Source organism: Echeneis naucrates, chromosome 2 (genome assembly GCF_900963305.1).
Source record: "Echeneis naucrates chromosome 2, fEcheNa1.1, whole genome shotgun sequence".
NCBI lineage: Eukaryota > Metazoa > Chordata > Actinopteri > Carangiformes > Echeneidae > Echeneis > Echeneis naucrates.
In genome coordinates, this window is record NC_042512.1 from 4,012,174 (window position 1) to 4,039,608 (window position 27,435).

The window sequence follows — 27,435 nt, forward strand, 5'->3', positions numbered from 1 at the left end:
CGCTACCATGACTCAGCATTTTCCAGCCTGGAGAGTTTCCTCCTCAAATGACAGGCTCTTGCTGCCTTCACTTCCCATGGAAGAAAAATGTTCATGTGGCTACTTCTATGAAGTACACTTCCTGCTGTCTGAGTAATGATTGTTACAAAAGGCCATTTAGGAATACACATTGTGCTTGATTGTAAGCAGGTGTCAGTAATGTATCTATTCACACTTTTAATCATTTCATACTTTGGTTGCAGGTTATGCTGGCAGAAAGCCAAATATGGAGAGGAAGGCCCAGAAGAAGTGGAGCAGAGTATTGTTGGAGGAAGAGCAGGGAGCAGGTTTTCAACTTCTGTTTAGTTGGATTTATAGTTGATTTGATTATATTTGATTTATAGTTTTTTTATATCTAGTTTAATGAAACACACTAGTCCTGCGAGTTTAAAGAAGGACTCGTCAGATCACAGAAAAAAGATTAACCTTCCTCTAGCGTTAAGGTCGGGTTTTTTGGGGATAATGCTTCAGATTTGAGGAAGGATAACAGGAAACTGCAATGGCCAGAAATCGAACCCAGGTCAACTGCTTGGAAGGCAGCTATGCTGACCACAATAACACCATTGCAGGCAAATGTATTAAAATGTAGACTACAGTTTTTTCCTTCATCTGAAGGGGTCAGTAATGTGACAGCAGGTTTTTAATTATGTCGAGTAGCAGACAGAAACAGACCGATAGAAACTAAATTCCTGCTGTTTTATTGTTCTGTAAGAGCTGAGAGAATACATGTCTGTAAGTGTTGTTGTACATGTCTGTATTACTGCCATGTTTGAGTTTGAATAAATTCACTGACGCTTTAAAATGATCGCGGTACTGATGCTAATCCCGTTAGCCGGTCTATGGCGTTTTCCATTGTATGTTAGCATTAAGCGGACATAACGGACTTTATGTTAAGATAAAATTATGGCAGTAATTCTGGTTAAAATTACTTTGAATGCTATTTTAAATACGTAGCTGTTCAGTCATTTGTGGTTTTATTTTGTGGATGACAAAGTAACTCATTTTATTATTCTCGCTTTCGGTCGAAAAAAGCCGAGTCCAGTCGAGGAGAGCCGAATCTTCAGAGAATCCGTGCAGACAGGGGGGTTATTTTGATGGACACACCATGAGGCCAATCACACGAGAGGACAAACTGATGTTTTCACAATAATATTCAGCTGGTAAATTGACATAGATATGAAGTTTTACAGGTGACCAAGAAGAGACGTTTTCTTTGCTCTACAACGTAACTTTGTGAAAATAACATGTCTGTGGTTGTTTTCTGATCCCTCCTTCGTTTCTTCATGTCTTCTGTTTGTGTCTCTCTCTCGGAGTGATGTTGTTACTGAAGCCGACTCTGACCCCTCACTGAGCGGGTCGGTGCGGAGAAACACTCCGTTACCTCCGACAGCTGAGCGGTATCGCTTCTCGGCCTTTTGGCTAAGATCAAGTGTAGTATCTGTTCTTATCAGTTTAATATCTGATACGTCCCCTACCCGGGGACCATATATTAAATAGATTTTTGGAACAGGGAGATAGAATAGGGGCTTGCTCCGTCCACTCCACGCATCGACCTGGTATTGCGGTATCTCCAGGAATGGTGCACTCCCTCTGTGTGTTCAATACAAGTCCTGTTCAGCTCAACATCACCTTAAACACATGATGTTGTCTTCATGCGTGTAACGCTGAGTGTACAGAGTGTTCATGTTCAGTTTATGGTTTTACAATCAGTGATGCATTCATGTAGAAACATCAGTTTAATGTTGCTGATTTCATCAGGTTATATTCTGCTGACCAGACTGAATCAATAAAGTTTTCTTTCAACACGTCATCGTTTAAATGTTGGTTGTATTTTGCATTTGTCAGCTGAATCCACAGAGTCACTGAAATGATGAAGTAAATCCAGGAAAGGAAAAACATTTGGCTCTGAATCTCAATGTAGATTTGAACAAAGAGCTCCAGCTGAAGAAAACAATGCTGTCTGTTTCCAGATGATGAAGAACTCAGTTCTCAGTTGATGCTCAGTTATCTCCATCTAGTGGACAGATGGTAGAAGTTGATTCCTGAAAAGAGGAAGTGACTTTTCCTCAGATCAAACTGTTGAAGGAGAACGAGCAGCTTCTTCCTCACTGACTCACTCAACTTCTGTCTCCTGGGTTTGGATTTGAGCCTCTTTCTCAGGAGCACACACAGAAAAAATAAGATTTTCTATTCCAACAATATACGTGATGTCCCCGTGTATGAATCAATGTTTCACTGATGCACAAATCCACAACGAGACTGTGTGACGTCACTGGAGATCAAAGGCATTTCCTGCCTTTCATTGATCTCCCACGCGACACAGATTCACACGTCACTCTCTCACGTTCGCTCCAAATGAATGAGTGCAGTCTCTGTAGTTTAGTGGTTGTCATGTTTACATCACACACTAAAGGTCTCTTCGCAGCTCCTCGTTAGTATAGTGGACAGTATCTCCGCCTGTCACGCGGAAGACCGGGGTTCGATTCCCCGACGGGGAGAGCACGTGCGTTTTTCTCTAATATGTTATTAACCAGAGTGACAGAAGTAAACAAAATGGCCACACTGCCACAGGACTCCGTTGTAGCTCATGAACCACGTGACCACCCCGCAGTGAGATCATGGAGTGCCGGGACTCTTCTCTCTCTGTCTGTCTGTATCCATGTCAGAAACTCTGAACTTCTTTAAAACACAGTGGATTTACTGATATGAAATTGTCCAGCAGTCCACGATGGATTATTATAGAAAGATATCAACTTCAATTCAAATACATTGTTGAATATAAACACAGAAATTAAAATAACCATCTGCAGCTTTTTTCTAATGTTAAAATGAATGAAGTCAGATCACAGACTGTTGTGTTGTTGGTCTCTGGTCCTCTGCTCCAGGTGGAGAGTCCTTCAGTTTGTGGAGGATTTCAGTGAAAATAAAGGAGAGAGAAGAAACGGGCCCAGTTCATCAAAGACCCTTTCCAATTCACCAGAACTCTTCTAGGTGAGACAAAATCTGGGAAGCTGACCAGCCCGAGAGAAGAGGTGGAGGCATTCCTGGAGGAGACTCACAATGACATCTTCAGGAACCAGCGCCTGGAAGGTAACCCAACCATCAGCAGCGTAGAGGCCCCAGAAAAGGAACTCGATACCAATGATCCAACGTGGAAAGAAGTCCAGGAGGTAGTGAGGAAGGCCAGAACAGGATCTGCCCCCGGCCCCAGCGGTATACCCTACAAGGTATATAAAAAGTGCCCAATGCTCCTTCGGAGGATGTGGAAGCTGTTCCGAAGAATTTGGAGAAAGGGTGCCATTCCATCGTGCTGGAAGAGGGCAGAAGGATGCTTTGTACCAAAGGAAGAGAACTCCTCAACCATTGAGCAATTCCGAACCATATCTCTACTAAGTGTGGAAGGAAAAATCTTCTTTTCTGTATTGGCCAAAAGGATGACCTCTTACATGACGGACAACAAATACATCAATACGGCTATCCAGAAAGGCGGAATACCTGGCTTTTCCGGATGCCTGGAACACACGGGTGTTCTTACCCAGATGATCCGCGAGGCCAAGACCAGAAATGGCAACCTGACAGTAGTCTGGCTTGATCTGGCCAACGCCTATGGATCTATTCCTCATGCCCTAATCCATGCAGCACTAGACCACTACCACATCCCGCAACACATCAAGGGAATGATCACCAGCTACTTTGGAGGGATCCAGATGCGATTCAAGGCGGCCCATTTTACAACTCGGTGGCAGAGCCTAGAAAAGGGCATAGTGACTGGATGCACAATCTCCCCCATCCTTTTTGTCATGGGAATGAATCTGCTGATTACGGCTGCAGCAAAGGAGGCAAAGGGTCCAAAGATGGAGTCAGGCATTCAACAACCCTCAATAAGGGGTTACATGGATGACCTTACTGTGACAACCAGGACCCATGTGGAGGCGAGATGGGTGCTAGCAGCTCTGGACCATGTGGCAACATGGGCCAGACTGAAGTTCAAACCAAAGAAATCCCGTAGCATGGTGATCAGAAATGGGAAATTGACCAACAAGTTTAGGCTGCATGTGCAAGAGGAACTGATCCCGTCATTAGAGGAAAATCCCATCAAGTGTCTCGGAAAGTGGTTTGACAAATCACTGGCCGATCACAACAACATCGTCAATATGGAGAAGCAGACAGAGGAATGGTTGAGGAGAATCGAGAAGTCAGGACTGCCAGGGAAATTTAAAGCGTGGCTCTATCAACATGGACTGCTGCCAAGACTCACATGGTCACTGACTGTGTATGAAGCCCCGATGACAAGCGTGGAAGGAATGGAGAGAAAAATCAACAAGTATCTCCGGAAGTGGCTGGGGATTCCTCCAAGCTTCACCTCAGTAGGCCTGTACATCAGATCGGGACAACTTCAACTTCCTCTGACGTCCGTGGTCGAGGAATTTAAGATTGCCAAGTGCCGAGTCGTTATGACCTACAGAGACTCCCACGATGACCAAATCAAACATGCCGGGATCACCACGAGATCCGGCCGCAAGTGGGGAGCTGAGTCAGCGGTCGCACAAGCAGAGAGCATGCTGAAGATCCGTGACATCATCGGAGCACCGTGCATAGGAAGGCAGGGTCTTGGAGCAGCCCATTTCCAGCAGTGGAGCAAAGCAGGAACCAGGGACAGAAGAGCAATGATCCAGGAGGAGGTTAGAAGTCTGGAGGAGGAAGGGCGAAGGTCAAAGGCTGTGGCGCTATCTTCCCAAGGAGCCTGGACCAAGTGGGACCTCCCCAAGCGGAAGATTACTTGGGCAGACCTATGGAGGCTGGAACCATTTCGCATTTCCTTTTTACTGCGCTCAGTGTATGACACACTCCCAACCCCAGCAAACTTGCACAGGTGGGGACTGACTGACAGCCCACTGTGCAAGCTTTGTGGGGAGAAAGGAACCATGGCACACATCCTGTCTGGGTGTAAAACCGCACTTGCCCAAGGAAGGTACAGGTGGCGCCATGACAAGGTGCTCATGACACTTGCTGACACCCTTGAGCAGGAGAGGAAGAAGAAACGGCAGAAACATCTATAGGCCACAGCAATCCAGTTTGTAAGGGAAGGGGGAAAGCCACCAACCACAGTTACAGCAAAACCCAGTCTACTGCAAAAGGCCCAATCCTGGGAAATGAAGGTCGACCTGGGTGGAAGGCTGAAGTTCCCGCAGTTTGTCCAGACATCCCTGAGGCCGGATGTGGTACTGTGGTCAGAAGAGGCGAAGAAGATCATCCTCATAGAACTTACTGTCCCATGGGAAGAGGGGTGTGAGCAGGCGTTTGAGAGAAAAAGTGCCAAGTATCAGGACCTTCTGCACCAGTGTAGGGAGAAGGGATGGCAGGCATGGCTGTTCCCTGTTGAGGTCGGCTGTCGAGGGTTTCCTGCCCAGTCGGTGTGGAGAATGTTCACAGCCATCGGACTGGGAGGGAGGGACAGAAAGGTTGCAGCTCGCAGGATGGGGGAGGCAGCGGAGAAAGCCTCGTGCTGGTTATGGAGTAGGAGGGAGGAGGTTAGCTGGAAGCCAGGAGGAGGAGATGGGCAGTGACTTGGCCACCACTGCCGGCCCGCCACAGGTAGGCTGTTGTGGTTAAGGGCCGAAACAGCCAGTGACCAGTGGATACCACCTGAAGACATCAAATCCTCCTGGCCAAGGCTACATTCACTCAAGGTGAATGAAGGAGAAGCATCCCCGGATGTATATGTAATCTAGATGAGGTGGTGTGTATAGTGACAGCATAAAGACTGGGTCCCGCTGTCTTACTCAGGCTGAACTACAGCGTCTATTCACGGGGGCTTTGACCTGCTCCGTGTCCGACCTGGGCCGGTGCACCCCTCCTTAGACGACCTGGTGATCCCGGGCTCCCCCCGGAGCACCATATCGATACCGAACTTAGTGCGGACACCCGATCGACATAGTCCGCTGCAGCCCAGAGCTCCTGAGCTCAAACGCTCCTCCAGCCTCAGCCTCCCGGTAACTTGGATTACAGGCGAGGGACACACTTCCTTTACGACAGTGACGTCATCAAAAATTCCATAAATCTTTTCTGACTTCTAACTTCAAGGGTTTGAATTCACTGATAAATAATAAAGTCTAACCATGTGAAAATGAAAACTCTGATGCTTTTAGTATTCCCATAAACCTTTTCTGACTTCTAACTTCCCCTGCACAGTGATTTATCATGAAGTCTTTATCAGTGTGCTTCTAATGTGCAAATAAACTAAACTAAAGCAGACAGCAACAAAAACGGAGACACACAGAGACTGAACAGGCTGATCAGGAGAACAGGCTCTGGACTCAGCTTGTGCAGAAACAGTTTATTCCATCAGACACCTGAAACACCTCCTTTGTGGAGAAACTGTTCTGAATGGTGACAGTGGGACATCCTTTGTGTTTACATCTGAAATTCTAAATAAAGCTGATTGGTAGAGTGTTGTTACAGTTGTAATGACACAATTTTCAAATATAACCAATCATAGATCACAAACAGGCAATCAGGCCCTTAACCACGCTACACCACTCTGCTGTAAACCACCCCAGATGGGACTCGAACCCACAATCCCTGGCTTAGGAGGCCAGTGCCTTATCCATTAGGCCACTGGGGCAGACGTGACAACATGTCAATGGCTTCGAAGCCCACCAGGGACCTGCTGTGTTTAGTTTCGTTTTTAGTCCCAGACAACCCCTTCTGGTTCCTTTGGTGATTGACTGCTTTTCACACGAGAGAAACTTTGGTAGCCGTCATGATGGTCAGCCACTTATATTGCGATATTTTCAGATCCTCCGTACATCTCTGCACTTCAGGGCCGTGCTGTGGCTTAGTTGGTCAAAGCGCCTGTCTAGTAAAAAGGAGATCCTGGGTTCACATCCTAGCTGTGCCTCTTTGTTGAGATAAAGCCATGTTAACTTTTAAAATTTCACCAGCATACCAGCACTTGACTGGGTCCTCATGTAACTTCAGAAGTTCAATTAAAAGGACACAGCAGTCTGTCTGACCAACCAACTAACTGCACAGTCTTCAAACCAGGTATGATCCAATAAAAACAGCTGAGTACAGTGCTGTGGACTTCAGCCGGAAACGGGCTGAATGATTTCACAACCAATGCAGACAAAGGTTGTGTATGTTTGCTGGTTAAATCCCAGCAGTTCCTTGTGGGTGAAGTCAAATGTTGATGAAATAAACTACTTTTGGGTTTTCATCAGCTGGAGGTCACAATGATCAATATTAAAAGAAATAAACACTTGAAATATGTCACTGTGTGTAATGATGTCATAAAATATATTATTTTTACTTTCTGAATGGGATAAAATGAAATAAAACAAATCTTTGATATTATTTCAGTGTAATCACATGCACCTGAAATGGGGGGCTGTCTGATAAGCAATTCATTTTGGAACAGGTCAGGAATCAAAAAGTGGTTGAATATATTTATCTTAAAGCTTTCTGAAGGAATGAAATAGTTCTGTTTCATCCCTTTTACAGTGATTAGTAATCTGTCACTGATTCCATTTTAAAGTAACTTCCCCAACACTGTACGACGGTGCTGACTGCTGCAGTAATTCTGCCTTTAATAGAAGTTTAGGAACATTTCATGAAAGAATACATTTTGATGATGATTGGAAATGTCTGTTTATTGTTTATCACTTGTTAGGATCCCCGTTAGCTGTCACTGAGGCAGCAGCTACTCTTCCTGGGGTCCAAATGAAAATGCACATCTGCAGTCAAACAGGTTCAGGTAGATGCAGAGTCCAACATTAAAACAAACCACTTTACCATCAACCTCAGCTGCAGTTTACACATTACACTTCCATTACCAGATCCTCTGTATATACATGTACTTCAGAGTGCTGCTGTGGCTTAGCTGGTCAAAGCGCCTGCCTCCTGGGTTTGAATCACAGCAGTGCCTTGTTCATAATGTTAGATACTACAGATATAACAAGCTGGCAGTTGAAACTATTTGCCTCTGAAGAGACTTGAGCCTTAATCCAGCAGGTCAGACTGCTCGGCCACTCTACCACCTTCACAGAAGGAATGACATGATGAGAAACCTCAATGGTTTGGAGGAGAGAAGAGTATGTGACCATGACTGTCCTGTGAGCTTCATTCACAATATGACATGTCCTCTACCACTGAGCTACATCCTCTTTGGACCTTTACTGAACCACAGAGGCTCTGAGCTGCTGCAGCAGGTGAAAGGAGAAACTGTTTCATGAAGCCTCCTCTCTGCTCAGGGGTGGATCACTGTTTTGGGTGGAGTGTTATTGTAGTCACTATCCCACAAAAATCAGAAGACAGAGGTTCCACCGAGACTTGAACTCGGATCACTGGATTCAAAGTCCAGAGTGCTAACCATTACACCATGGAACCACAGGACTGTTAGCTGATCTTTATCAAAGGTGCTAACTCGAGTTTTTTTTTTCTTTTGCAAGAAAATGTAAAATAAAATATAAAAGTAGCTGAAAGAAAAGGACCAGTTCTGTGTTAAGTGTAAATGATGACTTTTTGTGTGTGTGGGGGTGTTTTGTTTTGAATTTATGATCTTTGTTGTCCATAAAGAAAGGCATTAACAAAGCCCCACCTGTCATGTCTCTATTCCCCACCAGTGGGGTGGAGCCCACACTTCAAGAACGGCGGCCCTATAAGCATCCAACAGCATCACTGAGTCACTGAGCACAGTGACAACTGTACACATTACTGGAGGAAGAGATAAATGACATTCAGCCACTGTGTTAGGATAGCAGAGGAGGGTTTTGATCCATCAACCTCTGTATTACGGGCCCAAAACACTTCTGCTGCTCCACTCTGCTCATAGCAGGCTGTGCTGCAGTCTCTTCTGGATCTGTGGGTTCAAATCCCCTGTGCTGTGCTGTGACCCAGCTTCTTTGTCTGAGGGCCCTCTTAGAAAAGATCCTTACTGATGAATTTGTTTTGCTTTAATTCACATCTGTCCTCATCCTCAACTGATTCCTCAATTAAATGTTGGTAGAAAATGTTGGTTTGTTTGGCACCTTGACATTTCCGAAATAGCTTTTTATCTCTCATTAATTAAAAAAGACAGTCTTCTGAAGGATAAACCACAGGTACTAAAATCCAGGATTGAACCAGGGACTCTACCAACTGAGCTATTTCAGCACAGCACACAGTGGAAATGACTTCTCATTGTTGCTTCCATGGCCTGGAAGTGGAACTGGAAGTGGTGAGAGGCTCCAACTCACCACCTTCAGATTATGAGACTGACACGCTGCCTGCTGCACCAACGAGGCCTGGAACCCAGAGTAAGTAAAAGAGTGAGATGGAGGAGAGCTGTCAGTGTTTCAGTATAAACATACATCATACAGCCCTGACCACTGTTGTATCCAGGCAGAGCTGACTGCTGCTTTTCATGGAGAGCAGCTGACTTTTACATTCCAGAAAGCACCGAGTTTCTAACATTTGAATGTTGGTAAAGATTTATGTTCACAGAGATCACAGAGAGTCTCTTGAACGGCTCTTTAATATGAACGATGGGAACCAAGTCACACTTTCAGGCCCCCCCCCTTTTTTTATTAGTGCCTCGGGTCCCTCTGTGCCATCAAATAAAATTTTGAAAAGGATAACAAAAGTAAGACACAAAAGGTGAACTGTGATGGCAGGAATCATGGTGTGAACACACAGAACAGTCTGTCTTTTCTGGACATGTTTGTTGTGTAGCACAACACAACTACACAGCTCAGCTATTTGTTGACTGACAAACACAACAGCAAGCTCTAACTCAGACAGTTACAATTATTCCTTTCTACATAAATGCTTTTCTTTGGGGTTGTCCTGCTCAGAAATTCAGTAAAAATTATGATGATTTGCAATTTTAAATAGATTTCTTCAGATCAGCTACAACAACACAACCCTAATCCCTAATCACTGCAGTTAGCTGTCCTCTCACCATATGCTAACAGTCCTCATGAATTTAAGAGGATCGTTGTCTGTTCCTGATGGACTAAATGTGTTCTTCATTACAAACCATTACCAAGACCATTGAAACCGCCCGAACAAAGTAGGCAGGCAGCTGTGGGAGTGGTTTCATTCAGGTATAAGATAAATTCAGGTAGAAGCCTGAAAGGGAGCCCATTGGAACAATGACACAACTGGAAAGTTGCTGCAAAGACTCTTGAGGAGAAGATCCTAAGTGAGGTAAAAATGAAAGCTTAATGTGACTTAGTCAATTCAATTGCTCTCTTTTTCCACTTTCAGTGTGAATTGACAAAAACAACAGTAAGTCTTGGAGCCACGTTTTCTTCAGATCTAACTCGGATCACTCCAATCAGAGACACTCATAAAGTCTTTGTGCATAAGTGCTTCTCTTTGCGGTTGTCCTGGATGGAATTTGGACAAAAATTAATACATTTCGTCAGATCAGCTGAATTAGTGCATTTGTCACCAACGTTTCCCCAACTGAAGTGCAGACTTGTGTTCTGAGAGCAGTAAGTGCTATTTGTTGGGGTAATGTTGGTGATTTCAGAGGTCAATCACAAGTCAGCAAGTTTTATCAATGATGTGGAGGGTGGAGGGTTAAGAAAGTAGTTAGAAAGTCACAAATGTTACCTTAAAGGGCATATTGCAGGTTAATGACCACATTGAATCAATGTTTAGAAAAATAATTTAGGAAATGTTTTGATAAAGTGTCTCATACTGGTAATATCCGTATATTCGCTCCACACAAACCAGACTGACGGTCTTTTGTCCCTCAGCTGGAAAGTGAAGGAGGTAAAATGTCCACAGCAGAAGTCCTGCAGGGTTTTGTCACCGACAGACTCGCCGCCACCTGCCGGGAGATCTTAGCGGCCGTGGACAGAATGGTAGCCGGATATGAGGAGGAGGCTTCGGGCTTCAGGCAGGAGATCGACCGGCAGAGGAGCCAGCTGGAGCTGCTGCAGCCCCGAGTCCTGATCCACAAAACGGGTCGGTTGTTTTTATGAGTGAGAAAGGCTGAGGACTGTATTTGGCAGATGTAGAATGAAGCAGCTGGAGGAATTACTGTGTTCATATTGTAGCTAATAAAGAGGATTCATTATTGAATCGTTTCCTCCAGATGTTCAGCAGCTGATGGTGAAAAAAGAGGTTCCTACTGAGTTCACCTCCAGTCCGGATCCGGAGGATTCAGAGAGTCCAGTCCTTAAACAGGAGGAGGACCAGGTACCAGGACTGGAGGAGACCAGGAACCCTGTGAGGCCGTTTCAGGTGAAGAGTGAGGATGAAGAGATGAATGAACCGGCCAGGAGCTGTGATCCACAGAGTCCTCTTCAACCAGATCCAGATCCAGAGGAAGAGGCCTCAGACTCCTCTGATACTGAAATCAGTGAAGATGATTATCATGAAACCAGAGTGGCCCAGTTAGATGTGAAAATACATGAAGGTGATGCAAATGTTAGAAAATGTGACAGTAATGAAAAACCCATCAGCTGCTCTGAGTGTGGGGAAATGTTTAAAAAAAAGTGGGATCTGAAGATTCACATGAAGACCCACACAGGGGAGAAACAGCATATGCAAGTTCACTCAGTAGAGAGACTGTTTGGCTGCTCATTTTATTACAAAAGGTTTAAGCGACAAGCTTATCTTAAATCACACATGGTAGTACATACAAGAGAGAAACCCTTCCGCTGTGATGTTTGTGGGAAAAGATTTTCATTAAAGAAAATCCTGAACAAACACATGAAGGTCCACACAAAAGAGAGACCCTTCAGCTGTGATGTTTGTGGGAAAAGATTTAAACTAAAGGCAGCCCTTAACAGACACATGACGGTCCATACAGAAGAGAGACCCTTCAGCTGTGATGTTTGTGGGAAAAGATTTAAACTAAAGGCAATGCTTAAACCACATATGGCAGTCCACACAGATGAGAGACCCTTCAGCTGTGATGTTTGTGGGAAAAGATTTAAACTAAAGTATACCCTTAACAAACACATGGCAGTCCATACAGAAGTGAAACCCTTCAGCTGTGATGTTTGTGGGAAAAGATTTAAACTAAAGGATACCCTTAACAAACACATGGCAGTCCATACAGAAGTGAAACCCTTCAGCTGTGATGTTTGTGGGAAAAGATTTAAACTAAAGGATACCCTTAACAAACACATGGCAGGCCATACAGAAGTGAAACCTTTCAGCTGTGATGTTTGTGGGAAAAGCTTTAAAAAAAAGGGAGTGCTTAAAACACACATGGCAGTCCATACAGAAGAGAGACCCTTCGGTTGTGATGTTTGTGGGAAAAAATTTAAACTAAAGAATGAAGTTAAACGACACATGAAGATCCACACAGAAGTGTAACACTTCAGCTGTGATGTTTGTGGGAAAAGATTTAAACCAGAGAAAAGCCTTAAAGTATACATGGAGGTCAATACAGAAGAGAAACCGTTTGGTTGTGACGACTATAAAGAGAAAGACCGAAGCGGCTGACTGCAGTCTCGCTACTGGTTGACCAAAAGTAAACTAACATATTTGGACTTTTTTTTTTACTTTTGCTTTGCTGTTTTTTGTCCTCATTCATTTGTGTTTGGGTCAGTGACATGTATACCAGAAAAAGGGGTTTTGTAAAAAATTTAAATAAGAGGCACAAAAAAGGTTGATATTTGCTCTACTAACTCTCATCTTTATAGAAACATGTTGTTTTTAGATTTTTCATTGGTATCAGAAATTATGTGACAATTTGTTGTATTATGCCTAAAATCACCACATGGCGTAACATGAAAATAATTGAAACTGAAAATGGATTAAACCTGTAAGTTACTCACTTTATCAAAGTCTTTTATAAGAACTAAACTGTGATCCATTATAGTTTTGTGAAAATGAATTAAATTTGAGCATTATTTTCTAAATCATCGCTCAAAGTGAGACCTATGCCGTCAGTCTTTCAACATATTTTCTACTTATTGTGACATACTTTGCTATAAAGTTCTAAAAATATTTGTGACTCTGTGATACTGTTTTCTATGTATTCCATGAATGTTTTCAGATTTTAGATTTTACTCCCTGTTCCAAAAATCAATTTAATATATGGTCCCCGGGTAGGGGACGTATCAGATATTAAACTGATAAGAACAGATACTACACTTGATCTTAGCCAAAAGGCCGAGAAGCGATACCGCTCAGCTGTCGGAGGTAACGGAGTGTTTCTCCGCACCGACCCGCTCAGTGAGGGGTCAGAGTCGGCTTCAGTAACAACATCACTCCGAGAGAGAGACACAAACAGAAGACATGAAGAAACGAAGGAGGGATCAGAAAACAACCACAGACATGTTATTTTCACAAAGTTACGTTGTAGAGCAAAGAAAATGTCTCTTCTTGGTCAGCTGTAAAACTTCACATATTTGTCAACGCGGAGCGGTGAAATGGTCCATAGACGGTCCAAAGATATAATTGAAACATGTTAACCAGAGAGTGTTAAAAGAACTGAGCTTCTAGACCCAACCACTAAATTCTCATTATTAACTAAAGAAGTGCCCCGTGTGAGGCTCGAACTCACAACCTTCAGATTATGAGACTGACACGCTGCCTACTGCGCCAACGAGGCCTGGAACAGAGGGGCCAACAAAAGGACCCCAGGGCCATTGGGCACAAACAGAGCACAGTGGCACAGAGCCACCAGCAAGGGTCCTGCCTCACAGCGACGAGGCCGGCTCCCCCCGACCGCACACGCCCGGACGGGGCGAGCCACAGCACGGTGTTTCCAGTATTTTGATGTTGGTTAAAAAGGTACTTTGCATTTTAAACGTCTTAATATATATATATATATATATATATATATATATATATGTGGCTGACCATCATGGGTCTTCAGGTTTCTTTAGCATATAATAAACTGTCACATTAATGTCCTGAATGTGCTGTGTGTAAATAATGAGGTTCATCAAAACAAAGTCAGAACCAGAGCTCAGGCTGTTGGTACACAAACAAAGAAAGGCATACTTGTGGATTCACAAGATTATATCAGGATCTGACCTTTTCCTGTTCCATCAGTAACCATCAAAGGAGATGCTGATTCTGTGATGTCACAAAGGTTCAAATGACATCAAAGAGATCAAAGACTCCTCCCACTTTTTTGTCATGACCTCCACAGTAGAGTGCACTCTGTTAATGAAGCTCAAAAGACAAACGTGGTCCTGCCAGATAAATTTGAGTTCTGCTGACAGAAGCAACAACAAAACTGGAACTATTTGGACTGAACTGGATTTGAAACCTTCACCTCCATCAGCTGTAGGTTACAACGATCAATATTATCGATATGACAGACAACATTCTCCATGTTTTCCTGTAGATCAGTGCTGCTGAAAAAATGATGAGACATTCAGTGTGTTAGAATAGCAGAGAATGGTTTCGATCCGTAGACCTCTGGGTTATGGGCCCAGCATGCTTCCACCACAAATACAATAACCTAAATTTGAAATGATTGTGATTGTGTTACTCCTGACAAAATTTTTTGTGAACCAAAGTGAATGAAAAATCTGCATAAAATGGGAATATGAATTTTTAACAATAAAGGGGTTAGGACTGAAAACACTAAAGCCTGACTCCCTGTGGTAGGAATGGACAGCAGTTGTTGGACTAAAGAAAACGCCGCTGAGCGCTAGCAGCTCCCTTCCATAGCTCAGTTGGTAGAGTGGAGGACTGTAGAGGCTTACAGCTGGAATCCTTAGGTTGCAAAATAAAATAATTATTTGTATCTTTAGCTCAGACTGCTCGGCTACACCACCACATACACTGCGGCCTGGAACCCAGAGTAAGTAAAAAAGGGAGATGGAGGAGACCTGTCAGTGTTTCAGTATAAACATACAGCCCTGACCACTGTTGTCTCCAGGCAGAGCTGACTGCTGCTTTTCATGGAGAGCAGTGACCATTGCATTGGCCGGGAATTGAACCAGGGCCTCTCACATGGGAAGCAAGAATTCTACCACTGAACCACCAATGCTGACTGCGCAGCCAAACCCACCTTCAATATGATGGCAATGCAGAGTAGAGCGTAGCATATCTCCACTTGGCATATGGAAGACCATTTTTTCAAGTAATTCAAATTCAAGCAACAGTCTGTCTGTCAGGATGGCTGAGTGGTCTAAGGCGCCAGACTCAAGGTAAACTTCTTCCTGCACTAAAGGGCATTCTGGTCTCTGAATGGAGACATAGGTTCAAATCCCACTCCTGTCAAAGAAAGCATTTTGCAAAATGTGTGATCCAAACTCTTCCAAAGTGGATGAAAAATCTATATAAACTGTGAATTTGACTTTTTCACAGTAAAGGGGTTAGGACTGAAGGTCAGTATCTGGAGGATTTTGCAGATGATGTGCTCCTTTCGGCACCATCAGCCTGAGAACGACAGCACTCATTGGATCGGTTGCCATCCACAGTTCATCACTTCTATTTTAATTCCTTCTTCAAATCTTCATTTTTATCATTCAGTATGTTTTGCTGTGTTTGAACTCCTTAACGCTTTGATCTACAGAAAGAGGACATGACCTGACTGTGTGTCACATAAATGTATGAAACCAATCTGTTAAAGTGACACTGAAATGAATCCTTGTAACATTAATTGTTCAGCAGCATGACTTGTCATGATACTGAGGTTGTGTCCTGTTTGGGGGTCACCACAGAGGAGGAGCTAGTGAGGACAGGCAGCATTATCAATGTCCTCATTTCATCCAGAAGGTTTCATCAGACAGATAAGCGATTTAGCTGTCACAGGAGCTCAGAAGCTGTCTGGTTAGCTAAAGCTACCACACCATGCAGGGGATGTAGCTCAGTGGGCGAGCGTACTGCACAGAAAGGCAACGAACGGGCTCGTCCGGGATTTGAACCCGGGACCTCTCGCACCCGAAGCGAGAATCATACCCATAGACCAACGAGCCATGTGGACTGCAGATTTCATGACAAAAAAGTGGGAGGAGTCTTTGATCCCTTTGATGTCAGTAGAACCTTTGTGACATCACAGAATCAGCATCTCCTTTGATGGTTACTGATGGAACATTTGTGGCGTTTTTTTTTTTTTTTTTTTTTTTTTTTTTTTCATTATTTACACACAGCACATTCATGTGACAGTTAATGTGACAGTTTATTATCTGCTAAAGAAACTTTGGTAAGAGTCACGATGGTCAGCCACGTATGTTGGGGGTATTTTCAGATCCAAAATACATCCCTGTACATCAGAGTGGTGCTGCTACGGAGTGTTGCATCAGTGGCCACCATCACTTCAAGTAACCCAAATGGGAAAGATCCTTATTGACAGCATTGTTGCGCTTTGCTACATCTGAACTAAAGATACAACTTTACCACCATCGATATATTGTGATGGTGTGAACAACATGTGAGCAGGAGAGCAGCTGCTTAAGTTTATGATGTGTTCAGGAAACAGTCAAAGCTCCAAACACAACAACAGTCCTGCTTCTGTTGACCAAAAGGCTCCAAAGACCACCCAGGAACCTGCTGTGTTTAGTTCACTTGTTGCTGTAATCTCCAACAAAGAGCTAAAGTCTTGTGGAGAATGTGGGCATCAATCCCACTACCTCTCATATGCTAAGCAAGCACTCTACCACTTGAGCTAATTCCCCTGCCTTCAGCACATGTTCTCTAAACAAACCCAAAGTGGTACCGTGATGATATACTGATCTCTATTTGCACAGTGTGATTATATATAGTGAAAGTATCTCCAGGAGTAAAATGATTAAATCACTACCAATCTCAATTGACAATCTCTGTATTATATCAGAGGCCCTTTGCGGTACATATACTTATCTTTATTAGCATTTGTATCTGTACACACACGCACACAATCACACACACCACGTTTTCCAGCCCTCATGGTTTTTGGGGAATCCATACATGTGGAAACCCTTCTCGGACTGATTGGAGCATCCAAACGCTGCACTCCTACATTAAAACAAACCACTTTACCATCAACCTCAGCTGCAGTATACACATTACACTTCCATTAACAGATCCTCTGTATATACATGTACTTCAGAGTGGTGCTGTGGCTTAGCTGGTCAAAGCGCCTGTCTTGTAAACAGGAAATCCTGGGTTCAAATCCCAGCAGTGCCTTCTGCGTAATGTTGAATGTTATAGATATAACAGACACAGCTTTAGTTAATCATGAGAATTTAGTGGTTTAAACCTCAAATCCTTGAACACAGTCTGGTTAACATGTTTCGGTGATATTAGACTTCTATGGACCGTTTTTGCAGAATCAACAACTAATAACTCCACAACGAGACTGTGTGACGTCACTGGAGATCAAAGGCATTTCCTGCCTTTCATTGATGCCCCACGCGACACAGATGGATACGTCACACTCTCACGTTCGCTTCAGATGAATGAGTGCATGCAGTTTCTGTAGTGTAGTGACCATCATGACTCTTAACAAAGTTTGTCTCCTGTTAAAAAAGTGCAATCACCACATTTTAATCGGCTCAACAGCAGGGTACAACTCAGACAGACTAAAGCCAGCTGAACACAGACGAGAATGGGATTTGAACCCACGCGTGCAGAGCACAACGGATTAGCAGCCCATCGCCTTAACCACTCGGCCACCTCGTCATGAATCCAAAGGTACATGTGATGACAAAAAAACAGCCATTGGGAAGAAGCTGCAGCAGCTGAACAGGGACTTGAACCCTGGATCCTCAGATTAAAAGTCTGATGCTCTTCAATAAAATCTGACTTCATTTTCCAAGCTGCCCCCTCGTGGTCATTTGATACACTGCAGGGGGAAATCTCAGTACTTTTTAACCACCACAGCCGCTTTGACAGAAAGTGGATGTGGTGGTTAAAAATTACACAAAACTCCAGAGGACATTGCAACCTGAACATAGTGAGCAGAGTGGCGCAGTGGAAGCGTGCTGGGCCCATAACCCAGAGGTCGATGGATCGAAACCGGAAGTCCTGCAGAAGAGGTTACATGAGTTTATCTCAACAACCTTAAAATAGGTACTGCTGGGATTTGAACCCAGGATCTCCTGTTTACTAGACAGGCGCTTTGACCAACTAAGCCACAGCACCACTCCGATGTACAGAACTGTACAGAGGATCTTAAAATATTCCAACATAAGTAGCTGACCATCATGACTCTCACAAGACAGGTGCTTTGACCAGCTAAGCCACAGCAGCACTGCAACATTCATCTATATACAGAGGATCTGGTGATGGAAGTGTAATGTGTATACAGTTGAGGTTGATGGTAAAGTGGTTTGTGAACCTGTTTGACTGAAGATGCGCATTTTCATTTGGACCCCAGGAAGAGTAGCTGCTGCCTCAGTGACAGCTAACGGGGATCCTAACAAGTGATAAACAATAAACAGACATTTCCAATCATCATCAAACTGGATTTAAAAAAAATAAATAAATAAAAAAGATTTAGAGTCCTAACGATTACACCATGGAGCTGTGTGAAGTTTTCTGTCTGGTTGTGTTACTTTCATACACAAGCATGAACTCTGGTTGACTGTGATGTTTCTCATTTCAGCCCACCTGGTGTTGGTATCGTCTTTCACTGGCTTCTATAACTTTTGTTCACAGGGAGATGAAAAATGCCTGAATTAGCTGATTAGTTTTTATTGACAAGAAACAAACTGGCAGTGGTGGTTAATGTTAGCTTTGATAGGACAGCGTCAGCTACACAGCGTATTGCAGTCAGCTGTGTATGAGGCAGCTGAGATGCAGGTTCATCAAAACAAAACGCCACACAAGTCAGAACCAGAGGTGGATGATGGAAACCATTCTCTGCTAAGGGGCGCCTCCGAAGAGACTGGGGCCTTAATCCAGCACCTTGGACCGCTTGGCCACACTACCACTGGGTGGATGGCTAAATTCATGCTGACAAGAGAAAGAGGGGTGACAAAATCTTTATAGTTTGTACTGTGTTTGGAGAAAGAAAATTTCATGATTTGGCAGGAGTCATGACTTTGAGGGATACTTAGGATGAGGTATCTTCAGCATACAATGAACGTTAGTCCCTTTACTGGCGGTAACCCGAACCCTTCAGAGAGTGGTGTTGTGGCTTAGCTGGTCAAAGCACCTGTCTTGTAAACAGGAGATCCTGGGTTCAAATCCCAGCAGTGCCTCATTGTTAATGTTAAGTATTGTTAAAAAAGAAGCGTGAGCAAAGTCCAAGTGAAGCTCCTGCTGGCTATCAAAAGGGATTTAGAAGTGAAATGTCCTCTTTTTCAGCTGTTATGTTTAAACTGCAAAGTACTTTATGAACTGTTAGAAAGGTTTCTGAGGAGCTCAGTCATCTGGGAGAGACTCTGAGTAGAAAAGCTGCTCCTTTCTGATGCAGGCTGGGGGGCTCACAGTGGGCGGAGTCTGCAAACTGACGTGAAAGTGCACATCGTTCTGCAGCTCTCAATAGCAGATGATGCAGTGAGCCCCAGGAACCATCCAAGGAGATGCTGATTCTGTGATGTCACAAAGGTTCTAATGACATCAAAGAGATCAAAGACTCCTCCCACTTTTTTGTCATGACCTCCACAGTAGAGTGCACTCTGTTAATGAAGCTCAAAAGACAATCATGGTCCTGCCAGATACCTTTGAGTTCTGCAGACAGAAGCAACAACAAAACTGGAACTATTTGGACTGAACTGGATTTGAAACCTTCACTGTCGGTGGTGAACATACAGCATAAATTTAGACACCTATCCAGTGGTAGTGTGGCCGAGCGGTCCATGGCGCTGGATTAAGGCTCCAGTCAATGAAAACTAATCAGCTAATTCGGGCATTTTTTGTCTCCCTGTGAACAAAAGGTCCAATTCTCTCTAGATATCTTGGATGGAAAATGCTGAGTAATGCTGGCATTGGTATGTGTGGTTGTTGTGGCTGAGTGGTTCAGGCGATGGACTAGAAATCCATTGGGGTTTCCCCACGCAGGTTCAAATCCTGCCAACAACGTTTACTTCCTTTTATGGACCAAGTTTCCCATTTGGGGAGACACAGCTGAGTGCTGTTGTTAGGACTCATCTAAGAGGAGGAGAGCACTCACTGGTGCTCAGTTATCATTATCAAGGCCGGTGATAGGGACACACCTTTAGTTCCACTTCCAGGTCATGGAAGCAATAATGAGAAGTCATTTCCACTGTGTGCTGTGCTGAAATAGCTCATATGGGAGAGCGTTAGATTGAAGATTTAAAGGTCCCTATTTCAATCCCAGGTTTAAGCAGCTATTGTGGGTCCTTTCAAAGACAATCCCTGAGCTTTGTTTTTTAATTATGGAGTTAAAGTCACTTAGTGTAACACATCACAGATTCTATGTTCTATGAAAGCCTTTTATACCAGGCATTGTTTCTTAAAACAATTAGTTAACTTTTTGCTACAGAAAAAACAAGAAAAACCATTTCAAAAAGCAAATTCTGATTGTTTTATTTGTATTTTCAGCTCAGTCCTCAATTGGGAAACTCACAGTGACAGTAGCTGCTGGATGTAAGATCAGATCACAGAATGCACAGCTTGGGCTACTGGCAGTGGTGGCAGTGATTCCAACCCACGCCTCTGGAGCCTAAATCCAGCGCCTTGGACCGCTCGCCCACACTACCATACATTTGTGTAGAATAAGAACTAAGGAAAGGTTCTCTGACTTAAACAGCTTCATTTCAATGTTGTGTGTTGTGTTCTTGTTGTGTTCTTGTGTGTCCAAAAGGTGTCTTTGACAGCCTTTTGGACACACAACCAGTCAGCGTGACACATCCGCCCTCACAATATTTCATGCTGTGGTTGAAAGAGGAGGGAGAATATTGGAAATGTAGGTAAAAAAAACCTGAGTTTCAATCTCACTCAGGTACTACCTTTCATGCCGAAACCCGGGATTGAACCAGGGACCTTTAGATCTTCAGTCTAACGCTCTCCCAACTGAGCTATTTCGGCTGGATGGCTCCATTTCTGCTGGATGTTCTGTGACAGTTCTGCTTGTTTTTGCCAATTAACACTGCTCTTTAACACTCCTGTCGTTTTCAGCCCCCGCCCATTATTTAGTGTTCCTGGTCTGTTTTAACTTCCCCTCAATGAAAACAAAAAATATTAATAACCACCTTCATTGTGGGACTTTGGAGAAGTGGCGAAATAAAATAATCTAAATTGGCTTTTATTTTGAAATGCTTGTGTGGTTACTGTTCTTGTTCTTTCTGCAGCTCAGATGGAAAGCTGTGTCCAAATGTTTGGAGCGGAGAATGGCAAAAAGATGTCCTTTTTCTTTGGGGACAAAGGTATTTTGGTCGACTTTTGACCGCCCACACTTTTAAAAGACTAAAATTCCTTTCACATCTGCAGGAACACACACACCTGCCTGGTTACATGGTGTAATGGTTAGCACTCTGGGCTCTGAATCCAGCGATCCAAGTTCAAGTCTCAGTGGAACCTGAGTCTTACCAACGGAACAACCAACCAACCAAGAGAAACTGCCACTCTGTCCTTTGAAAATGGGAACAACCTCCTTTTGTCCACTCTACACGTATGACTGCATGCAAATTGTCGGATGAAGCCTCCTCTCTGCTTTATCTTCAGCAAGAAAATGTAAAATAAAATTAATTTTAGAAGTGAGCTGAAAGAAAAGGAGCAATTCTGAAAACAAGTTCAGGAAGTTTTGCATTCACCACTCGAGAGTTTTGAAATGAAATGAAAATCTGATTTTATCCCCATTTATATTTATAACTGTAAACTACGATCTCTTAAAGTTAAATGTAAAATCAATTGAAGAGTACATCCAAACTTATACGTTGACTCGGGTAGTAATTTCTTCTCATGCTGTTTCTCCTTTGCTACTGCAGCTGTTACATTTTCGGCGAAACATGCTCATCCTCTCCATGGGCCTGCTTTCAGACCTCCAACTCCACTGTGTTGAAGTAACTGGATCTCCATTGATGATGGCTTTTTATAGAGGTTGTGCATGTGTGCAACTCAACGTGAACATGAACCAACTAAGATCAGCTGTTCTGGAACTGGATACTCAGATTTTCAAAGAGAAATTGGCAGCACTGATGCTGAGTTGCTTAATGTGTCTGTCTTATAAACAGGACATCCTGCATCCAAACCCCAGCAGTGCTTTGCTCTCAGTGGAGTTCCTCCTCATCACCTCAACTAAGCAGAAAGTCATCTCTGCAGTTGTTCTCTGAAACGTCTGTATCTGTATCGTAGAAGAAGTAAACATTTTACATTTTCTTGCAAAAGAAAAAAAAACACAGAGCACACATTCACCATATAAGAAGTGGACACGGTTTGGCTCCATCAATGACATCCCTCGACACTGGAACCTCGAGCCAGCGCCTTTGATAAAGATCAGCTAGCAGTCCTGTGGTTCCATGGTGTAATGGTTAGCACTCTGGACTTTGAATCCAGTGATCCGAGTTAACAGTAACTCCACTCCAACCAAAACAGTGATCCAACCCTGAGCAGAGAGGAGGCTTCATGAAACAGTTTGTCTTTTCACCTGCTGCAGCAGCTCAGAGCCTCTGTGGTTCAGTAAAGGTCCAAAGGGGATGTAGCTCAGTGGTAGAGCGCATGCTTTGCATGTATGAGGCCCCGGGTTCAATCCCCGGCATCTCCAGCGTTGATAATGAAGGAGGGAAATGTCGCAGGCTCCAGTGGAGCGGTAATCAGCAGGGTCAGAGTGTTGGAGAGCAGAACTCTTTCCTGTGCTTCAGATACACTGCTTGGTTCTGAGCTCATCATTAATAATCAATGACTGATCAATAAGCTTCTCAGCTGTTCTGAATGGTGACAGTGAGGCAGCCTTTGTGTTTACATCTGAATCACATGTGATTTTGGAAATTCTTCAAAGCAGCTTCAAAGGAGGATTTTCATTCTGTGAGTACTGTGACATCATCAGGTGACATCATCAGGTGATGTATCAAAGGCAGCAGCTCTTCAGACTCACATCACAATTAGTTTTGTGTCTTATTTGGCTCCATTTGGTGGAAGCTGTGAATCGCAGGATTCAGGGGGAATACATCCATACATACATCTTCACTGAAATAATGACACCTGTGAGAAAGCTCAAAGCTGTGTCCAAAGGTTTGGAGGAGTGAATGGCAGAAAGATGTCTTTGAAGCCATTTGGACACACAACCAGTCAGCGTGCAGCATTCAACCTCACAATATTTCATGTGGTTGTGGTTGAAGGACGAGGTTGGCGATCCCAACCGACCACACTCCCTGATGGTCTAGCGGCTAGGATTGGGCGCTCTCTCCGCCGCGGCCTGGGTTCGAATCCCGGTCAGGGAACGTATTTTTAACAGATATTGATAACGGTATCGGGGAAAAATTTCATATCGGTGCATCAGTAGTTTGAAGGTTTGAAGTCTTCTGTGTGACAGACAGAGATACTGTCCACTATATTAACGAGGAGCAGGAAAGAGAAACATCATGTGGTGTGTGACTTCACTTCCTCTGTGGAAAAACAAACAGAGAATGAAGTTCTCTAATGTTTTGGCCTCTTTTTTTAACTCACGTCAAAACTTCACAATGAAGTTACGGTCTAGTACATAATTTGATTAAAATAACAAGTGTCCTGAAAACCACTGAATTTGACCTTGGCATTATTAGCATGTATTAGTATCAATAATCTTCTCAGCTGTTCTGAATGGTGACAGTGGGGCAGCCTTTGTGTTTACATCTGAATCACATGTGATTTTGGAAATTCTTCAAAGCAGCTTCAAAGGAAAAGTTTCATTCTGTGAGTATCATGACATCATCAGGTGATGCATCAAAGGCAGCAGCTCTTCAGACTCACACATCACTTCACACAGTTGAGGAAGTGACACACAACTGTAGCAACCTGGCTAGTTCAGTCGGTAGAGCATGAGAGTCTAAATCTCAGGGTTGTGGGTTTGAGCCCCACGTTGGGTGATTAAATAGCTTTTCTAGACCCAAAGTTACCCAGCAGAGCTCTGCCTCTGCCAGCTGGCCTTCTTCAGCAGTGGATCCTGGTGCCATGTGTTCACCAGGCAGGTGATACACACCAAACGGTCTGCAGCTCATACACAGCTAACTGCAATGGTTAGAGTGTGGTGCTGACAATGCCAAGGTCATGGGTTCAATCCCCATACTAACCACATGCAGCATCTCAGAATGTGATACCTTTTTACTCTGTCTGTATGAAACCCCATAGACTTCAACACACTTTGACTTGATTTTCCAACCAGTGAAGCCGGTAGACTGCAGGTGGAAGTCTCAGTACTTTTTAAAATATGCACAATAAAAATAAAACAAAATAATTAAAAGCAATTTAACACAAGAAAAGTCAGACCGAACCTGAACGCTCCATCTGGACTCAGGTTCTGATTGGACCTCAGCTGATGTTAATCAGTGTAATCAGAGCAGAGAGCAGCTCCGGTATAAAACCAGACCAGCTGCCTGCAGACAACAGACCAGACCTTCAGTCTGCTGAGGATCATCAGAGCTGCTGGACTCCAACATGGTGCTGGGACTGTCCCTGAGGTTGGGACTTGGTTCACCTTTCAGTTCATACTGATGTTCTGAAGCTGAAGTAACTTTGTCTGTTTCAGGTTTTCTTGGCTGTGTCTGCTGTTCAGCAGTGCTTCTGCTTTTCCTGCAACAAAAGCAGGTAAAGACTTTGAGTTTCACTTTATTGGTCCAGGTCTTCAGTTTCAGGATAGCCCAACTGGGCTTGGTGCTTCATGAGTTGATGCTCCTCCTGATCCTCCTCCTCTTCTCTGTCCAGACTACAAGTACCCCTACACTGGTTCCTGGAGCTCCAGCGGTGGTGCTGGATCACCAAACCTTCCTTCTGGAGGTTCACGTCCTCCCCTGATGCCGCAGGTTGGAGCACCAGTCCAACAGCCCAGCGCTCCATCCAGACCTCTGATGCCTCAGCGTGGAAGCCACATCAGCCCGGTCATCCCTGGACAGAACACTCCAGGATCTCATGGGCAGTCTCAGCTGGGTTCCGGACTTGGTGGTGATGTGGGTTCCCTCTCTGGTCCTCTAGTCCAACCATCTGGTTCTGGATCACCTTCTGCAACAAAAGCAGGTAAAGACTGAGTTTCACTTTATTGGTCCAGGTCTTCAGTTTCAGGATAGCCCAACTGGTCTTGGTGCTTCATGAGTTGATGCTCCTCCTGATCCTGATCCTCCTCCTCTTCTCTGTCCAGATTACAAGTATCCCTACACTGGTTCCTGGAGCTCCAGCGGTGGTGCTGGATCACCAAACCTTCCTTCTGGAGGTTCACGTCCTCCCCTGATGCCGCAGGTTGGAGCACCAGTCCAACAGCCCAGCGCTCCATCCAGACCTCTGATGCCTCAGCGTGGAAGCCACATCAGCCCGGTCATCCCTGGACAGAACACTCCAGGATCTCATGGGCAGTCTCAGCTGGGTTCCGGACTTGGTGGTGATGTGGGTTCCCTCTCTGGTCCTCTAGTCCAACCATCTGGTTCTGGATCACCTTCTGCAACAAAAGCAGGTAAAGACTGAGTTTCACTTTATTGGTCCAGGTCTTCAGTTTCAGGATAGCCCAACTGGTCTTGGTGCTTCATGAGTTGATGCTCCTGCTGATTCTGATCCTCCTCCTCTTCTCTGTCAAGATTACAAGTATCCCTACACTGGTTCCTGGAGCTCCAGCGGTGGTGCTGGATCACCAAACCTTCCTTCTGGAGGTTCACATCCTCCCCTGACGCCGCAGCTTGGAGCAGCAGTCCAGCAGCCCAGCGCTCCATCCAGACCTCTGATGCCTCAGGGTGGAAGCTACGTCAGCCCGGTCCACCATGGACAGAACACTCCAGGATCTCCTGGGCAGCCTCAGCCTGGTTCTGGACTTGGTGGTGATGTGGGTTCCCTCTCTGGTCCTCTATTCCAACCATCTGGTTTTGTGGTTGGCCCTGGATCACCTTCTTGGGACGTTCAGCCTGCAGGTGAAGCCCGCGTCCAGTTCCCTGACCCCAGCACCTGGCTGCCTTCTCGTTCATTCCCAGACTTTGGCGTCTGGGGCTCCGGCGGTGCAGCAAAGACGGGCTCCAGTGAGACGTCCCCTCTGCTGCCGCCAACCTTCATCATCCAGCAGAGGAGCGGCTACCTGCGAGCACGAGAGGGCCGGACCCACATGAACTACTCCCCAGAGTACCCTCTGCCCCTCTCTGAGGAACCAGAAGAGCCAACCCAGCTTCCCCCAAAGACCGGGTCCAAAGGAGGTCGACAGAGCTCCAAGCAAGAATCCAGGACCCCTTAAATAAAGAACCTGATCCAGTCTGTTCAATAAAAAAATAACAATATTTGCTTGTTGGCTCTTTTGGTTTTGTTTCTCAGCTGGTTCCTCAGACGTTGACTTAAACCTCCATGTGACTCTTCTGTGGTGCACTTCCTGACGGTGATGCTTCAGCTCAAAGGAAAATGGGTTCAAACCTAAAAGGAACTGGACTCACTTTACATGTGAATAATGCTGGTGTGCTAGAACTGACCAGAACTGCTAGAACAAGTGATTGTAAATGTCTTACTGAATGACAAATGTGGTTTGCCAGGTCATTAATGCCGCTCATCTTTCTCCCCTCATGTATCGTTGGCCATTCTGCACTAAAGATATTCTATCTTTGGTCAACTTTCCTGGTCTGTGTCACAGGACATCCTGCATTCAAACCCCACCAGTGCTTCGCTCTCAGTGGAGTTCCTGCACATCAATTAAACAAACTGAGGAAAAACATCAATTCCTGAATTAAAACCTTTACCTGCAGCATCTGGAGAAGAGAAACTGTATGTTAGTGGTTGGTGCTGTGTTTAGCAGAAAGACATGTGGTGATTGACCTCTTTTTACAGAAGACAGACCTCAGTAAGAACCAGGGCAGTCAGGGACTTGTGATTGTGACCTCTCGCACCCTCAGCAAGATTCATCCTAGACCAACGAGCCATTAGCAGCAAGACTTTAATGGCATTCAAAATGTTACACACCGCGTTTATGAGATGCTTTGAGTTCAACATGTTTCCCACCACATTTATCATACACTAAGACAGTAATGTTTACGGTGGCGTCATAAACATATTAGAACATTTTTAACAAACATGTTTGTTTGTCCAACTGTTTGTCTGGATCATTTTGTTTGTTTATTTTTTTTGTCTGTATCTGTCTGTGTTGCAATGGACAACAGATACACCCTTGACCCCCAGAATCCTCCCTGCAAAGAGGGGGCGCATGGCTGTTGCAATGAAGTTTGACCACATTCTCACTGAAGCCAGGGTGAGTAATTATATCATACTTTACCTGAGTATACATGTGGGTGACAGGGAAAATGGCTTTGAATACAGGTCATTGATTATACTTATCATGCACCTTAGGTCTCAGTCGGGACCCTCACAGATGCATCTTCTGGCACCGGATGTGAAAGTCAGAGCTAAACTATTCTTTCCACTGACAGCGTTCTAATTCAGCATGTGAGC

General features: G+C 44.4%; 1 protein-coding gene and 14 non-coding genes across 15 annotated transcripts; 7 read left to right on the plus strand and 8 right to left on the minus strand.

Moving 5' to 3' along the window:
* Positions 1 to 245: 245 nt before the first annotated feature.
* On the plus strand, positions 246 to 26,236 carry LOC115057454 (uncharacterized). The gene is given in 5 exon segments (XM_029524585.1): positions 246 to 322; positions 2,969 to 5,556; positions 24,736 to 24,957; positions 25,166 to 25,387; positions 25,596 to 26,236. Coding segments are annotated over 5 exon segments (3,750 nt in total).
* On the plus strand, positions 1,439 to 1,629 carry LOC115058070 (U2 spliceosomal RNA). Its single transcript, XR_003842020.1, has one exon. It is a non-coding gene; the product is annotated as a U2 spliceosomal RNA (small nuclear RNA).
* trnad-guc (transfer RNA aspartic acid (anticodon GUC)) lies at positions 2,466 to 2,537 on the plus strand. Its single transcript has one exon. It is a non-coding gene; the product is annotated as a tRNA-Asp (tRNA).
* trnar-ccu (transfer RNA arginine (anticodon CCU)) lies at positions 6,592 to 6,664 on the minus strand. The gene has a single exon. It is a non-coding gene; the product is annotated as a tRNA-Arg (tRNA).
* trnaq-uug (transfer RNA glutamine (anticodon UUG)) lies at positions 8,356 to 8,427 on the minus strand. Its single transcript has one exon. It is a non-coding gene; the product is annotated as a tRNA-Gln (tRNA).
* On the minus strand, positions 12,978 to 13,170 carry LOC115058139 (U2 spliceosomal RNA). Its single transcript, XR_003842030.1, has one exon. It is a non-coding gene; the product is annotated as a U2 spliceosomal RNA (small nuclear RNA).
* On the minus strand, positions 13,528 to 13,600 carry trnam-cau (transfer RNA methionine (anticodon CAU)). Its single transcript has one exon. It is a non-coding gene; the product is annotated as a tRNA-Met (tRNA).
* On the minus strand, positions 14,925 to 14,995 carry trnag-ccc (transfer RNA glycine (anticodon CCC)). The gene has a single exon. It is a non-coding gene; the product is annotated as a tRNA-Gly (tRNA).
* On the minus strand, positions 15,855 to 15,926 carry trnap-cgg (transfer RNA proline (anticodon CGG)). The gene has a single exon. It is a non-coding gene; the product is annotated as a tRNA-Pro (tRNA).
* On the plus strand, positions 17,042 to 17,115 carry trnat-ugu (transfer RNA threonine (anticodon UGU)). Its single transcript has one exon. It is a non-coding gene; the product is annotated as a tRNA-Thr (tRNA).
* Positions 17,999 to 18,072, minus strand: trnat-agu (transfer RNA threonine (anticodon AGU)). The gene has a single exon. It is a non-coding gene; the product is annotated as a tRNA-Thr (tRNA).
* trnat-ugu (transfer RNA threonine (anticodon UGU)) lies at positions 19,060 to 19,133 on the plus strand. The gene has a single exon. It is a non-coding gene; the product is annotated as a tRNA-Thr (tRNA).
* On the plus strand, positions 19,875 to 19,956 carry trnas-aga (transfer RNA serine (anticodon AGA)). Its single transcript has one exon. It is a non-coding gene; the product is annotated as a tRNA-Ser (tRNA).
* trnaf-gaa (transfer RNA phenylalanine (anticodon GAA)) lies at positions 20,853 to 20,925 on the minus strand. Its single transcript has one exon. It is a non-coding gene; the product is annotated as a tRNA-Phe (tRNA).
* trnaa-ugc (transfer RNA alanine (anticodon UGC)) lies at positions 22,529 to 22,600 on the plus strand. The gene has a single exon. It is a non-coding gene; the product is annotated as a tRNA-Ala (tRNA).
* Positions 26,237 to 27,435: the final 1,199 nt, after the last annotated feature.